General features: G+C 36.7%; 1 protein-coding gene across 14 annotated transcripts in view; it reads right to left on the reverse strand.

Moving 5' to 3' along the window:
* CHL1 (cell adhesion molecule L1 like) overlaps positions 1–16,974 on the reverse strand; it is a 181,547-nt gene that overhangs the window by 54,470 nt on the left and 110,103 nt on the right. For 12 of the 14 annotated variants that reach the window (XR_010384794.1, XR_010384795.1, XR_010384797.1 and 9 more), the window contains 4 exons: positions 7,600–7,722; positions 6,332–6,502; positions 5,330–5,377; positions 3,420–3,540 (listed from right to left, as the gene is read on the reverse strand). Coding sequence is in view for 10 of the 14 variants with exons in the window: in XM_031470755.2 (XP_031326615.2) it covers positions 3,420–3,540; positions 5,330–5,377; positions 6,332–6,502; positions 7,600–7,722 (463 nt within the window). In the remaining 4 variants the exon portion in view is untranslated. The remainder of the gene's footprint in view (positions 1–3,419; positions 3,541–5,329; positions 5,378–6,331; positions 6,503–7,599; positions 7,723–16,974) is intronic. The other 2 variants (XM_031470757.2, XM_031470752.2) reach the window with 1 other exon arrangement.

Raw genomic sequence — 16,974 nt, forward strand, 5'->3', positions numbered from 1 at the left:
CTCACTATACTTCTTTTTATCATTAATGCAGGAAGTTATGAGTTTGTTCTAAATGTGGGCACTATTATCATTTTACCAGCGAGGATTCTAAAGTTTAAAAAGTTAATTAATTTGCTTAAGGTCACTGGGGTAATAAATGACATATTAGACCTTGGAATTTGACTATACTTGGTCTTTTTATCAGTGTGTTCTATTATATTTGGGCTTTTTCCATCCTTTTTCTTTGTATATTCTTGGAATATATGCTTGTAGCCAACTTATTTAGTTACTTCTTAATAACTGAACATCTACCTTCAAATTGTTTCTGTCAATTATCTTCAATTGTCTGTTTTGTTAAGCAGTGGTTAAAATAATTCAGTTATTAAACAAAACAAATATTATAAGTAAAAATGAAGGTCTTTACACACATCTAGTCTTCCCCCCACCCCCACCCAAGGCTCAGGTGTACCTGCCATACAGAGCTGAAGCACTACCTTTTCTGTGTCCAGGCTCAGAGCACATGGCGCCTCCTACAGGAAACAGGAGCGATGCGCAGACAGGCAGTTGTGACAGTGCATCAGCTGCTGGCTTCCTGAGCACACCACCCAACAGGGCAAACAGCCCACGTCTCCTAACTACTTGCTTTGCATTCCGTCTGTCAAAATGGCAATTTGCCAAACTGCAGGCTGCTCTGGACCTCAGGTCCTCCAAATAAAGAGGGTTTTTTTTTTTCTGAGTCTATGCTTTCATAGTGCAAGCATCTCACTGTCTGCAAAATCTTTTTTTTTAATTGCCAGTCCTTGGAAACTAGTCTAATCCTTTAATATCTATTTCTTGAAAGAACAGAATAAAATTATTATCCTGAAGTATCATAAGACCATAAGACATAATCTACCAAGGGACACATCTATATCATGGCAAGAATGGCCAGTTACAGTCTTGCTAATTTTTTTTCCCTTTAAAAAAAAAAATTGAGAAACATTTACTAACATCATTTGAACAATAAAGTTTTGAAGGAGAAAATATTGCTTAATCCATTTTTAGACATAAACATACACCTTGACATCATGTCAAATGTTTGTTTGGGTCTTTGGTCAACTTCTGTTCTTAAGCTTTCTTTGTTTGTAATAGAGTCATACCTGGATTAATTCATGAATTTAGAAAATAGAAGAGAGAGAGAAAATTTTAGCTCAACAATCAGCAGAGGGAAGCCATGATATTGCCTTTAATCCTAATGAAGCTTTCCCCGGGTGTGAGTGAGCGGGAGTTGGCGCGTGCAGTGGTCTTTCCACTGAGGGACTCACCGTCTGTGCTTCTTCTGGGGAGTCAACACTTTTCTCTTTTGAATGAAATTCACAACGTCATTTGAACTATTCTCAATGTCCACCCTACTCACAGAATATACAGAATCTAAACCCCTCAGCCTTTCCCTGCAAGAGTTTTCTTATTTTAATTAATAGTATCAACATCTTCATTGCTACTCCTCATTTTCTCAAGTATCTAATACATCCCTGTTTTTTAGATTCAGGGGCAATGCCATCCTTTGTTCTCCCTTTTTCTTCTGCCCCATCTTTTACTGAACAGAACAGTTCATTTGGCTAAAATATGGTGAAGAAGTTAAATTTAGGAGTAGTTTAGGGTTCTAGAGACAGTCAGGATGGAATCCTAGCCCCCACTGTTACACTAAACATGCAGAAGTGAATTTAACACTCTGGTCCACACTGGCCTCACCTACAAGCGGGAGTAACTGTCATAAACCGTAGAGAGGATACAATGAACACACGAAGTGTAAAACAGTGTGCCTGACACGTACTGAAGAGTACAGTGTTGTCTTACGTATAATTACACTTGTTACTACAGAAGGCTTGCCATTCAAAACTTCTTACAAGAAACATTTTCAAGTATTCTAAAAATGTTACAATGTATCACTCTTACTTGAAAGAGAACCAGGTCAGATAGGATTCCCAACCCAACCCACTGTGAGTAAGAAACCACTTCAGGAGAACCTCTTCAGACAAGGCATCAGGAATCCTCAAGTCCCAAGGATGACACATATTGAGGTTCACTTTCTTTGTCTACATCGCTTCATGACACTGCTTTTTCCAAAAAGCACATGAGAGCCATTCTACTATATTGAAAACCATCTGGGCAGTTCTCGGTCAACTCAAGAGGTAAATTATGGCATTTGTGGGAAATAGGGGGGGAAAAAAAAGGATTATTGGTATGTTCTTCCTGCCCAAAGAGTCAATCAAGAACAGTGATGAATTCTCAGAGTTTACTTTCTAACACTCTAAACCCGTATGAGGAAGAACAAAAGAATATGCAGTTACCAACGTGATTCAAACTAAACCTGGGGCTTCCATCTCCTCACCTAATACAGAGACCAGACTTCTGAACTGAGGCCACATCACTGCACTTCTAATTCATGTATACCAATACACTGGCAATTTAAGACAGATGAGCAACCTAGGTATCTTTGCTGGATGGAAAGAGAAATTCACAAAGCATAGGGGTTGTAAAACCATTAAAACCTGCTCCTTTTCTCCACAACCCAATTTAAAAACCAGTCATTCAGAATATACACTGAAATATGAATGAGTATGAACTTCAAATCCTAGTCCATGAACCAGATGCCCAGCTATAAAAACTCAGTTTACAAACTGACTATGTAAACTCTGGTGTGAAAACGTGGAATGTATTCTCCCACGGTTCTCCTAAGGGCAGGGATGGGTTTGCGTTGGTAAACACAGGAGGATGACGACAGGAAACAGGAGACCTTGTATGAACAAGCAGTAAATGAGACGGTCCTTGTTTACATAGACTTACGGTAGTTACTCAGTATAAATGTCACTATTTCAAGCGGTGACCAAGCCAAGATTCCTTAGGCTTTTCTGGGAGGATTTGGTAAAATGCACTGCTTTTTCAGGTGTAAAAGATGTGCAGGTAATTAGGTCTGATGTGAAACTTTCTTAAATTGCATGATCTGGACCTGCCTGTGTGCACAGGACAGCAGAGTGAAGTAACAGAAAAGTGGACTCTGTGGAACCTGAGAAAGCGTAACCAGCAGGAGCAGGACAGGATGATACAACCGAGGGACAAAAACCTGGCACCAGTAGTGATGCGCTGCCTTCTGACAACCTCAGGCTCAAAGGACGGCAATCCCCCCGCTTCCTTTGTCCACTGAGGTAGAGAGAACGGTGTCAATGTCACCTCCACTCACACTATCACAACCTGACAGAGCGACCTAATTATAAATCAATCTCAGTCACAGCCTGAAATCTGGAGAGTGAAGTGCAAATTACTTTCTCCAGAAATGTAGTAACGGGATTTTTTTTTTTAAGAAATCATTTAAGAAGGTATATGCAGGCACACCTTCGCTGACACCTTACTCTTTACAGAACTGGATGGATAAAGTCATGAAAAGGAGTCAAGTTACTCACAGGCCTTCAGCAAAACACTCCAGCAGCAGGGTGTCCCCTTTGAGGATGGTAACTGAGGACTCACTGCCACTCTCGGGAGGAGGCAACAGTAGCCTGGGTTTTCTTTGCTTGATTGAATTTGCTACAAAACAGAACAGAAAAGTCTCAGATTTCTTTTTTTTTTTTTTTTTCAAACAGAGAGAATTAAACTCCTTTGGCACTAAATCTTTCTTAAAACCCACTTAACCATATGGACCTGTGTGTGTGTATATTTATACACACATTTTAATATATTTTCACACATTTATTTCACACATTTTAAAATAGTTCCATTTAAACAGACTCCACTCTTACCATGAAGCATTGGTGGCCCTTCAGAGTTGCATCAAGTTTTATAAAGGTTATGATTTAAACCGCATCTTCAAATTCAGAAGTTCTAACACTGTTCAAGAAGATGTGTTTCCTGACGAAAGCCCTTGAGTTACTGACAGTCTGTGGTTTTACATTCTACATTTTAATCATACCTGATCACGTTTCTTGGCTATGTATATTTTCCTTTAATTTAATATGCCTAAGTATTTGACAAGATTCCTGTTATAATACAGCTTCCTAAGCCCTGCACCCAGAAATTGGGATTCAGGACGTCTGTGGTGGACACCTGGCACGTGTGACTGTGTCAGGCTTTTCAGGTGACGCCTCGTAGTCTCCGTCCCTCAGAGACAAACGCTGTTGTCGGGAAAGATTAGCCAGCACTCTCCTTAACTGCATAAGGAAGAGTTCCATTTCTCATTTTCTGAAGAATATGTTTCAAATATGATGGCAAATGAGGAGGGCTTCCATTTTCAATGTAAATTTTTATTTCATTTCCAAAACACAAATTGTGTTTTACATCCAGCGTTAACGTGATATGACACGCAAAGCTGACATGCTGTAATCAGAATAGACGAATGAAAGGCACTGGGAGACGTGCATACCTTGCTATAGCTTCCTCACACGTGTTTATTCGTTGAAAAATCAGTTAAACATGTATTATGTGCAATGGTTTTTACTGAGTGCTGGCAAGATACATCAATACATGTTTGTTACTGACCTCAAAGAAAATGATATTGGCCATATATACTTAATCATAGCATTTTCAAAGTGGGGGTGCACCCAGAGGAGCCCTCATCCAGCCCTGCCGATGTTGTCAGTGCATCAGGTATGTAAGTTAGTATAGAGGATTCCATGCTGGTCCCAATTATAAAAGGAATATTTTTTGCATTCATGCATATTTGCACATTCTCTTCTTTATGGAAAAAGAAACTACTATTTAATTCAAGTTTACTGAGGTAACTTCCATAGAACACTAATTCTGAGAGATGTTCTAAGGAAAAAAATTAAACAAACAAACAAAAAAGTTTCAGAGACAGATGAGTTTGGAAAATGCGGCAAACTATATTCTTTCTCAGAAAAGTCACAACGGACAGTTGCATATTAAGTATTATGAGAGGTCACGCAAAGAAAATAACCATTTAACTTTCTTAAACCCAATGCTTTCTCTGCCTCTGTTGACATCCAACCATTTCTTTTTCCTTTTTTCATGTTATAGCTCTGAATCAAACTGCTGATCAACCATAAGGGATATTTTGAAAGACCCAGAATAATTACTCCATTAAAAATATAGTTACACGTATGCATGTATTTATCTGTTAATCACCTATAAGTAGATGGGAATATTTGTACAGTTATGCATTTATAAATATCATCCTTTTGCATATATTTAATGGGTATGGGAGGCAACTGAGCCCTCTGTGCTAACAGATTTTCCTAACTAGGAATACTGGTGTTTTAATAAACTCATGAAGGTATTTAAAAAAAAAAAAACTCAAATCCTGACAATGAGCCACTATAGGTGAAAATTAATGTCAATACTTTACATGTCATCAACTTACCCTTCGAACCAATTTCTGTGGATGAACTTGAGTCATTAGCATGCTTTACTGAAATTAAAAAAAGATGGAAGAAAAGAATTCACAAACATAACGGCAGATGCTGACATCAAAACAGAATGAAAAGTCACAGTTTTCTCTTAGAAAAATTACAAAATGAGATACAACCAAGGCTTCACTAGAAACACCATCTTTGGGGACACAGTTGCAAATTATTTATAATGAGCTTAATTTTGAACTACCACAGATGAAATCCAGGTGGAAACTATATAAATTATAGCTCCATTAAAGAGAACTGAGATTACCCGAGGATGCCACAGTGAAGCCCTGGCACAGGGTATCTACACGTAACAATGGAAAAATCATGAACCAAATTAGACAATGGAGTGGTCATGCCAACTTTTGACTCTACTAGAGCTAATTATTCAGTCTGAACTATTGGGGATTATCTCTGCCCTTTGAATCTTATTTTTTTTTTATCCCGCTAATAATGGCTGTTTTCAAACATGGGAACCCAGACTGGCATCTGCAGAATCAAGTAGGAAAGAGAAGCAATTCAAATAACTTTGCCAATCTGAGAAGGACAAAAGAAGCCTGAAGGATAAAAATTGTAATGTTGCTTCTTTCTATTTTTGAATTTATTCCTTTCTCCCACATTTTCAGCCTGCAGGTTAATCCAAAATCACAGATATTCAGAGCCTGAGACTTGCTTAGAAAACCCTGGAATTTCATTGTGTATTCTGCCCAGGAAAAATGACTGGATCCTCCAGACAGCAAATAAAATGCGTTTGTGCTATGAACTGAGATTTGACTCTGGCTGCAGGAGACAGAGCTGCTGTAGATGTGCAGCTGCAGATGTCTCTTTCATCTGGATGAAGTCTCTAGAGTTGAACTAAACAATGGTGGAAAGCGTCAACTCAGCTTCAACTGGCTTCAACCGGAATAAAATTACAAACGCATTTGTATTCCGCATTCACGATGGGACCGTAAATTATTTGGACTTACAACTGTTAACTGTTAGTTTCATTGGCATTTTCTGCACAATAGTCCTTAATCTTGGGAAGGCAGCAAAGCAGCAGTAGTCATTCCGACTGTCTTTTTCTTCCACATTTGCGAAGTACAGGTCCCCCTTCTGGCTCATGTATACTCTTTCATCTTGTTTGATGTGCTCTAATTCTGGAAAGAAGTATTGTGTCATTAAAAGGGGCAACTGTCCTTTATTGTGCCTCATCTTTTTTTTTTTTTTTTCCCATTTTCCTCTCTTATATTATTTCAATTCATTTTATTTTCCATGTCAGCTCTCCCTATTCCTCTCAAGTCTGGTCTTCCTATAGAAGCAATGAGTCATAGTAAAAAGTTGAAATTAACAAAACAAAACAAAACACAACAAAACCCTTGAAAGCACGCCTTTCAATGTTAACCAGAGAAGTCCACTGGTGGACAGTCAGTCTAGACGTCCTCCCTCTCCTTACCATCCAGGACTCTGCTTCTGCTCTATGGGTCTGCATTGGCTTAAACTGGTCCAATTCAGATAATAGCCTAATTGTTACTTTTATTTCATTAGGATCACATTTCTTTAAAACAGATCTCCCCCAAAGTGTGTCTGAGATATTAATCTCTCTTCTGTGAATGCAGTCTGGAAAATTCTAGGATGGATGGAGTCTGGAACATTTGGCTGCAGCCCAAAGTAGCTACTTTCACTTCCTTCCAAGTACTATATAATTATTATTTTTCTCCGTGGGCCACAAGAGGAAACATTTAGAGAACACTGCTAAGATACATGCCATAAGCAGGCTTTACAAGAAGCTGGAATTCCAACTCAAGAGTTGGTAAAATTTTTTTGGCAAATTTAACACAAAAGTTGATATTTATTTCTATGTGGGTCATTGTATGAAGTAGGTTCAACATTATTAAAATAGAAATATAAGGCTAGACACATAGTTACAAGCCATCTTCAACTCTGACATGGATAATATCCCAAAGGTAAGTTCTTTGGAATATAAAAAGTATTTCCATCACAGACCTACTTGATCATATCAACAGCCTCTACTTTTTTCAGATATGGCAAAATCAAGAAATATATTGAGTTGTTTTCTAGTGGCTTCAAGTATATTTAGGACTTGGAGCAGACTGCAGATGGATATAGTTTTTAAAAAACTATGATTCCACATTGATAACCTTATATTATTTTTTATCTTTGGTCCCACTATGTTATCTGACATGATGCATTAAATTAAAATGTCCCTTTATTGCTAGAACAGAACATTACTTACCGATATTCATCCAATAAATGTGTAAAGGCGGGAGGCCTTTGGGAGGGTTGCATGGGAGGACGATTGGATCGCCCTCCTCCACTTCAAGAGGGTCAATTTTTTCTTTTGGGAATTTTGGAACATCTGATATTAAAAAAAAAAATTTTAAGGCATTATTTAAAAATTTTTATGTTCCATGTAATGTCTTAACATTACAAATAATATATTAAAGCATTCTTTTTAAAAATAGGAGCATTTTAAATAAATTCAACACCCTCCAAATCTTAGTTGTCCTCTTTTTCCTGCAGAAAAATCTGTAACGCATCCTTATACAACCTTAAAAATATTTGTGCCTTTTGTAATTGTCGACAACAGGTATTTTTGCTATGTGACATCAATAAGGCAACAATATGCTTGTGCACATTTCTCTATGCAGACATCTAAAGCTCTGAATCATAGGAGTCACTCGTTTTTAAGTTTTGATAGACATGGAACCTTTTTTCTCCAAACACTGTGATCTATTTTTAGATGGATACATATTCTCTGTCTTTTGTTTTATTGTGAAGCTCTTTAATGTGATTGGCAAATAGTCTATTCAGTACATAACCAAACTAAATAAACCATTCAAGACCCACGTGGGGAAAAAGGCACGAATACAACGAAAAGCCAAACATGACCACTGTAAATTGGAAAGAGAGCCATTCACATTGGAATCACTCCCAGCAAATGAAATTTTAAGTGAAATGGAATTAACGTAGGAAAGGAGACTTTGTGAGTTTTCAACATATTGTTTCTTTCCCAGGCTCGAATCAATTTCCTAAAGAAGCAATGCAGTTACACTGGGAACATAAGTCACAACTGTGCAGAATTTGAAATCCAATACCAATGTTTGATATTTTTACTAAATTTTTTATAAAATAGCTTTAAGAATATTCAAAATATATTCTGCCTGAACATTATTTGTATCTTTCAACTTTGTTAGGGGAATTTGCATTATAGAATTACTCAGGCTCTGATGGACGAGAAGGACTTTAAGAAGGTATTGATGACATTACTGACCTGATGGAATTTATTAGCAGGTATTCCAACTCTGTATTTCATCCTTATATTGTGGTTCACAGAAGATTATCGTTATTCTTGGAAGTCTAAAGATACACTATTCATTGTAAACTTTCTTCTTGAGAAGTTTTGTACTGTTTCTGTAAATTTGTTCCCTTGCCCCTTAGTGGTGGAGGGAATTTGCTGACGTTTTTCTTATCAATACACTAGCTGGTTACAATGAATTGCTTTTTGTCTAAATTCAAGGACCCTTCAAGGCTTAGCATTGCAGGGGGCAGTGTGGTTATAACAGCGCCTTTTTGCCAGTTCAAAAGGCAGGCGTCAGGCATGTTGACAGTCCTCCTTCAGTGGATTCCCTTGTGCTCAACCCACTCTAACCGATTTCTCCTGGCAGGTCTGGAAAGATATTTGGGATGGCAACCATCTCGGAATCATACTTTTGCTCTTGGTAGCATGAAATTTCCATAAAAAGATGAGAAAGCACACTGAGTACATTCCTACATTTACCTTGTAGATAAAATATCAATACCACAGCCTTAGCTTTGACTCATGGCAAATGTTATGCAAGTCATTCTGCAGAAAGTATACCTCATTCAAATGCAGTTACTTACAAAACTATTATATATCCTGAGCTCCAAATTCAAATCACCTATTTTAGTATAACCTGCTATAACTGAAACCCAGTGTTTACTGATATTGAAGTTAGCAGTGTTGTTCAGTAATCATTGAATCTGTTTATATTCATATGCAAGAAGCAACAGAAGAAGGGCAACACACATTAGGAAATGGAAGGAGCAGGTAATCTCGTTCTGTGACAAGCACACTGCAGGTTGCCTAACATGAATACACAGTTCCAGGGTGAGATCTATTGTAAAGTAGTATAAAGCTCTAATTGGAGATCTGCCTCCTCAAAGCACTCAGAAACATCTAGTAATTCAGACAGACAGTACTGCCAGTGAACCACTATCTTCCTTACATTAATTACATCTAGATTATAAAATTGTAATTCCAAAAAATCTAACTATGCTATTCAACTGGCTTCCAAGGCATCCATAATAAAAAACAAATAAAATAAAATTTGTAAGTCTACCAAGCCCTTTATCGCATGCCATGAATCTTTGGAACAGCTTTTGACCAAAGATGAAATTAATCTCTGGAAACGGGGAAGAATATTTATATATGTAATAATTAAAAGTCTGAGAATAAATATCATAAGGGACATTAATTTGTCAGGTTTTTTTCTAGGTCTTATTCTTTGACTTTGAAACTATTTAGGGAGCTAGAAAGTGAGCATTTTAACATCCACAAATAAATGTGAAATGTGATTATTATAACTGAACAGCAGGTATGATGTCTACCTTAATTCAAATAAAGAAATGACTATCTAAAAATAACTCCAACCAATGACTATGCTAATTGTGTTTCTCTGCTGATAAACATTAGCATTGTTGAGTTTGGACAGATGCAACGCTTTTAAAAATGAATCATAAACAATAATTTTTCTTTTGTGTGAGGCAACTACCCTGCTTTAGCTTGCCAACATGTTTCCAATGAGCATGCCAGCAACACCAAGAACAAAATCACTTAACTGTGTTTCACTAAGGCTGGACCTGACCGTGGAATGGCCTCTCTGCAAAGGGATCAGAACCTTATACGTCAGCATCTATGTAAGCAGGACTTTAAGAATGTTTGGAAATCCCATAATAACCAAATGCAGATGAACACACACACACACACACACACACACACACACACACACACACACACACACACACAGAGAGAGTAGCAGACAAATTTCGAATAACAACTCCAAGTGTACAGGTCCCTGAAAACCCATCTACCATGAAAAACTTTCCTGGAGACAAATGAGCGACATGCTAGTCTTCTCTTTGGAGCTATCAACACACAACAAACCTGCAAATACAAATCTCTAGGGACTCTACAACCTGAGGTACTGGCAATGAGTTTTGAAAACCATCATCTTAATTCTTTTGACTTAACATACTAGAAAAACCCTTCATACTTGAAATATAGAAGACTTCTGAGAAAATATTTTGCATCTGTAGGATAAACTGGGTTCTAGCCCAAGGACTGAAACTAACTGACTATGTAGTTTTAGACCAATATCTTTATCTTTCTGTGCTCCCTTCTACTTCTCTCTGGCATCCTAGAATCCTTTGAATTCATCTCTCTGGGCTCCTAGAATCCTTTAAATTCATCTCTCTGGGCTCCTCAAAAGTCTTACTAGGTATTAAGTTTCTTAAGAGCAAGCTGTAGAGTCCCACCATGCCAACACGCTTAATAGTAACGGTAGTAATGAAATGGCACCATGATACTTTAACTAAACACAAATCATTCTGACTAACCACTGCAATGACTTAACCACTATCAAGTTATGTAAACTACAGATTATCTTCCCTTGGCACCCAAGGAATAAAATCAGATCTCCCTATATTCTCTACCTCTGTCTAGGTCTGATACTCTACTGCCAAGGCATTTTCAATAAAGAAGTACAGTGCTTTTCAGTCCATCTAGAGGATGTGTTGACTAAATGATCAAAGCATAAGCAACACGGTACAGCATCGGGTGATACACATGTGCTCTGCAGCCAGCTGCTGGGGCCTGAATCCTGGCTTCATCACTTGCTATGTGAACTGACTTGTTACTTAGTATGCTTCAGTTTCCTCACTCACAAAATGGAAACTGTCATGACACCTCATTCATTGATTTGTGTCAAAGTTTAAGTTAACAACTTCATATAAACCAGTTAAGATAGTGTCAGGCACTTAAAAATCACTCAATGTATGTTGGCTATTATTCAAATATTTTCACTTTGCATGGTACCCACAGCCACACCATAGAGAGATGAGACAGACAAAGGGACAAAGAGCTTTGTTTTCCTGCTGTCTCTGATTTTTCATGTAGCCTATATCGTAACTTCTGACATTTTATGCAATTATTCGGAATTAACTTTCTCAGAGGAGGTAGAGAGGGGGTCAGAAAGAAATACTATGTATTTCATTAACAACCTACGATTTGTTTAATGAATTATTCCATGCCCCCTTCTCTGTCCTCTCCATCATTGGGCTAACCTTCCTAAGCCAAAGACCTTTATTTACTTTTGACTTCTCGCTCTGTTTACAGGACTGGCCTGGGGAGCTTTTGAGTGCCTTGCATTTCCCTTGAATGTACTTGGCAAATCGCGTTCAGTCTGGTGTCATTATCATGAATGCATGCTACTGAGCTCACATGCTGTATCACCCCTAACTCCAGTTTCTGTCTGTAAAGAGATTTAATTGATTCCCATTTCCTGTAGAGTAGCCCATTAATCCACTTAGGACTACAGAGAAATAACATTGCCTTTCACTCTATGAGCTGGTAATGAATTCACATGAAGGCAGGACGACCAATTCAATCCATTTCATTCTAGTCATTCAAATACTCTGAAGGATGAGAGCAAAACCCTCGGCCTTAATTAAACCTTTACAACTCTTAAGTTGCACCCTCAACTGAACAAATTGATCTTCTTTGGTTGGTTTGCCTATATTAGTAGAAGAAACTAGCATATATAGCTACTAGACCTCTGTTTTTGCTGCCCAACCTCTCCCAAATCAGAGCAGCAAATAGCCATGATATGTCTTAAGGAAATTGTCCTGCAGAATCTGAGGAAGCTGTACCAATGTAGAAACCCAGCACACTAGAAATTCTAATTGGTTTCCATGAAAACAGTACATAGATGGTTTCATCCTAAGCCTACCACTCCTTAGATTACTTTAATAGCAGAAGATTACTTTAATGGTAAAGTAAATAGTAAAATAGATTACTTTAATAGTGTATAAATTGCATTATTACTTTCATTCAATCTTTTCTTCAGCCTCTGAACCAGTACATCAATTACCAATAATATGCATTCTTACAGCACCAATCAGATGATATAGAGGAGGAAGAATGGGACAGCATGATATCGTTCTCATTTTCAAGCATCCTAATTAATACATATAACAGTGAAGAGACTCTTACAAAAAATAGGAAGTAATGCTTTCAGACTTCCAGAGAATTTATACATGGATATTCCTAACATTACTAATTATTACTAATGCTACTACTTGTAATAGCGAAAAGTTAAGAACAACCCAAATGGATATTACTTGGTGAATGGATCAACAAAATGTGATACATTAGTATCATGGAATATTATTCAGCAATAAAAAGGAACAAACTACTAATTTATCCTACATGAATCACAAAGCACAGGCTAGGTGGAAGAAACTAGATGGAAAATACCATATGTTGTATGATTTCATTGATATGAAATGCTCACAAAAGAAATTTACAGAGGCAGGACACTGCCTGGGGCTGCAGGTAGGAAGAGAGAATGCCTACAGATGGGCACAGGGGATCTTTTGGAGATGATGGAAATGTTCTAATATTGGCTAATGATGAAATTTGTACTAAATTTTTTTTTATGAAATAAAGTCACTGATTGTGCACTTAAAGTGAGCAAAATTTATTATGTGTAAATGATACCTCAAAAATGGTTTAAAGAATCCAAGGACAGAAAAGTCATCATAGGCTAAAATGGACTGAGACTGCTAAGGGGAGAAGGTGGATCTGTGCCCTGAAGAATGGGTCGCACTGAACAGCCAAAAGAGAACTATTTGTATCATTATTTTAACTCCACTGATGTCTGTAGCAATGAAGGTGAGAACAGCCCACCTTACCCCCAGACTCTCACCACATCCAAAGGATGGAAGTTTCTTTAGGACAGACTTTGTTTTGCTCACTGCTGTATCTCAGATTACTAGAAAAGTGTCTGGAACATGAGAGGAGTTTAATAAAGATTTGTTGAATAATTCACTAACTCCATACCACATCTTGGAAAATCCAGTTCAATGATTTTCCACATGTTTGAAAACAGTACATCATGTTTGTTTGTTTTTTTTCCTTCTTTTTCTTTTCCTAGCAAACTCAAATGCAATTCTGTTGAGAGCTGAAACTAAACATTGTATATAAAGGTTTCTGTTTGTAGGGGGTACTAACAAGATTTTCAGCTACAGTGCTTGTGTTGAAACTTAAGTGGATAAAGCCTTAAAGGTTGGTCTAAAGAAAAGTTTAAGAAATGAGAGATACAAACTCTACAACTCGAATCACAAAATTTCTGTCGATATAAAAGGAGAATCAATTCTCTATAGCTTAAGAGAAGAATCAATTGATAAAGCTTGTAGGAAGGTTTAAGCGGCCTCTGATTTATAAACTCCTAAGAATTGGGGTGGCGGTCCTATTCAACTTATAAGACATTACAGAAAGCTGTTAGATGACGAAGTAATTTCAGGAGGGAGTGGAAGTGATGCATAAGAAACCTAATTTATTACATTCTTTTCTACAGCAGCAGAAAAGATGGAGCAATTACCCACTACACAGCTCAGAGCCAATTCTCATCTCTTAACTATAACATTAGCAGATTGCGGCCAGAATTATCCTTCCGTTGTTCATGTCTTCACTTGGTCTGCTTAGATAACGAGAGAAAATATATTTTTTAAAATCCTTTAATTGCAGAATCTTATACTAAAACGTGCCATTTCCTTCTTTGCAATAGGTCTAGCAACCGCCTTTTCCTTTGTGTTTCCATAGCAACCACCAGAATTCAGGTTAGAGATCACCCTCATGCTTTGTTTCCTACAACAGATTTTTAATATCTCCTTTTTTCTTTCTCTCATCTTATTTCAGTTAATTTAGATATGCATCTTATATAATACAGATAATAATATAGTTATACAATATAGATTATAACTATGGTTATATGGTTATAAATAGTTGTATCTATTTGATTTTATGATTCTCAACCACAGTTTTTATGGTAATACTTTCTGACCCAGAATTCATTAACATTTCCTACTGAGTGTCATTTCAAACCCAAACTTCAGAGGCCAGTTTCTAAATTTATGTATCACTACTCTGCCCATAGCTATATCAAACTTAGTAACTCAGTATATGTAACTCAGACAAATCACTCTGCTACATACCTATTAACTTTGTGTGCATAAGAAGACCATTTATAAAATAAATGTAAAGAATAATAATAATAAAAAAAAGAAATACAACTAACATTCTTTTACCCACCACCCATAAGAAAAACATAAAATCACTATTATCTTTCTGCTTGGTAGAGATTCTCTCTCTTCCCCATTCCATTAGAGGTAACTACCATCCCAAATTTTGTTTTCATCATTCTTTTATTTTGCATTGTAATTCTACCACTATCTCCCTTTACTCTGAGTTTATTCTGTTACCCAAAATTAGCTCATTTTCATCTTAAAACTATGCTACCTATAAGATTAGATCATTCATTCATTTTTTTCACCCTTTCTTCTTTACTAAAGTATTTTTAAGATGAAAAAATATCCCTCTAACATAATACTTAAGCTGCCTCAAAGCACGTTTTGTTAAGCAGAATTTCTACTATCATCACTTCAAAATATATTCTATTTTCATTTGCTATTTCTTATTTGACCTTTGAGTTAGACATATGTTCATTAATTTTCAAAGACAGAAGGCATTTCTAATTTTCTTTTTATTAATGATTTATAACTTAACTGTATGTTGGTCATATTTACTTCATATCTAATATATCATTGCATATTGAAAAACATTCTGCAGTTTTAGGTATATTATTCTATACATGTTCATCACCTAGGGCTTGTAATTGGGTTCTTTAAATCTTTTGTGTGTTTACTAATGTTTCTTCTGCTTGAGCTACCAAGTAATGAAACAGATATGTTAACATCTCTCATTATTATAATAAATTTGTCTATTTCCCCTTATAGTTCTACTTTTGCTTCATATATTTTCATATTATATAAGCCTCATGAATTAATCTCCAGGAAGCCTTTATAAAATAAAGTCTACTTTGGCTATTACTATAGCCATATCTTTTTCTCACATAGTATTTATCTATTAAAGATTATTTAAGGTATCTATTTATCTACTCCAAAGATGGGATAGCTTTTCCATCTTTATAGTTTATATAAGTCTATTTCCCTATGATTTAGATGTGTTATGTGGTAAACAGTTTATACGCTTCTTTAAATCATAGAGCATTAAGTCTATTTACTTTCATCTTTAATTGATTATATATTTAGATTTAAGTTTATAATGTCCTTCTTTTTTCTCTCCTTTCTTACTTTTTCTTCCCCCTCACACCACAGTTTGATAATTCCCTTCATTTTGCCTCATATTTGTAACGCAATTATTCTGTACATTTTAAGATACATACTTTACTATAGTATCTCCTCTAGAAAAACCTAAGGACTTTAGAAAAATTTAAACCCAGTCCCCTGGCCAGATTTTTAGGATAAGGCACAGATTCGTCTCATCATTTGTTTTTCTGAGACTGTGTACATTCTGCCCCCACCCACCGCCCCCCCGCATCAAGTGTCCACATCCTGGAGTTCTATGACTTTGAATTCTTCAGTGTCTAGAACTCTGCAAGAAGAAATTGATGAGTAGAAACTCTTTACTGTTTTCTACCTAGGAATTTATTCTGTAAAGCCTTTGGTTAGAATCCATTAATGTTGGACACACCAAAATCTAGCAAAATAAACAACCAGATGTGAAAGTCAGTCATCAGAGATCTCATGCTACACAGGCTGGATCCGGTAATGATAAAGCCACTTACTCTCGGTGGTAATTATTGATAAATAACACCCTTAACAATAAAGTGGTTTGCAGTTTGCTGTCATGATTATTCATGGAAAACATTACTAATATATACCAGTTACTGGTTCTCTTCTCCTATTGGGCACCCATGATGTTGAAGTTAGGTGGGCCTGTGTGACTTGTTGTTGGAAGCAATTTTCTATGCTCTCTCCCCCAGACTCTTTGATGATGATGGCAGAAATTTCACATGGTGCAGACACAGAATGGTATCTTCATCAGCCTGGATCTCTGAGAGGCTGCATGGAGAACAGTTGCCCTGAAGAGCTGCGGGATCCACCATAAACTGCATCATCAAGGAGTAGCCTTGTGTTAGCACAGGCTTGGGGATTACCTGTTACTGCAGTGTAATGTGGCCAGATCTAACAAACATATCTAACTTAATTTCATCCTATGAGGCAATGCAAATACTGTTTTTTCCCATGGTCGATATATTATTACTGAAACACTGCAAAATTATGTTCCTTTCAAGGCCATCCACTTGTAAGTATCAAGATCTGGAAGACAATTTCCCTTATAAATAAAATACAAGGCCTATATAAGCTGATTAAATAAATAATCTGTTATTTCATTGGAGCCCTGAATAACTCCTACTTAACACTTCACTAAAACGTGTAAAATGAA

This window comes from Camelus dromedarius, chromosome 17, assembly GCF_036321535.1.
Source record: "Camelus dromedarius isolate mCamDro1 chromosome 17, mCamDro1.pat, whole genome shotgun sequence".
Classification (NCBI taxonomy): domain Eukaryota; kingdom Metazoa; phylum Chordata; class Mammalia; order Artiodactyla; family Camelidae; genus Camelus; species Camelus dromedarius.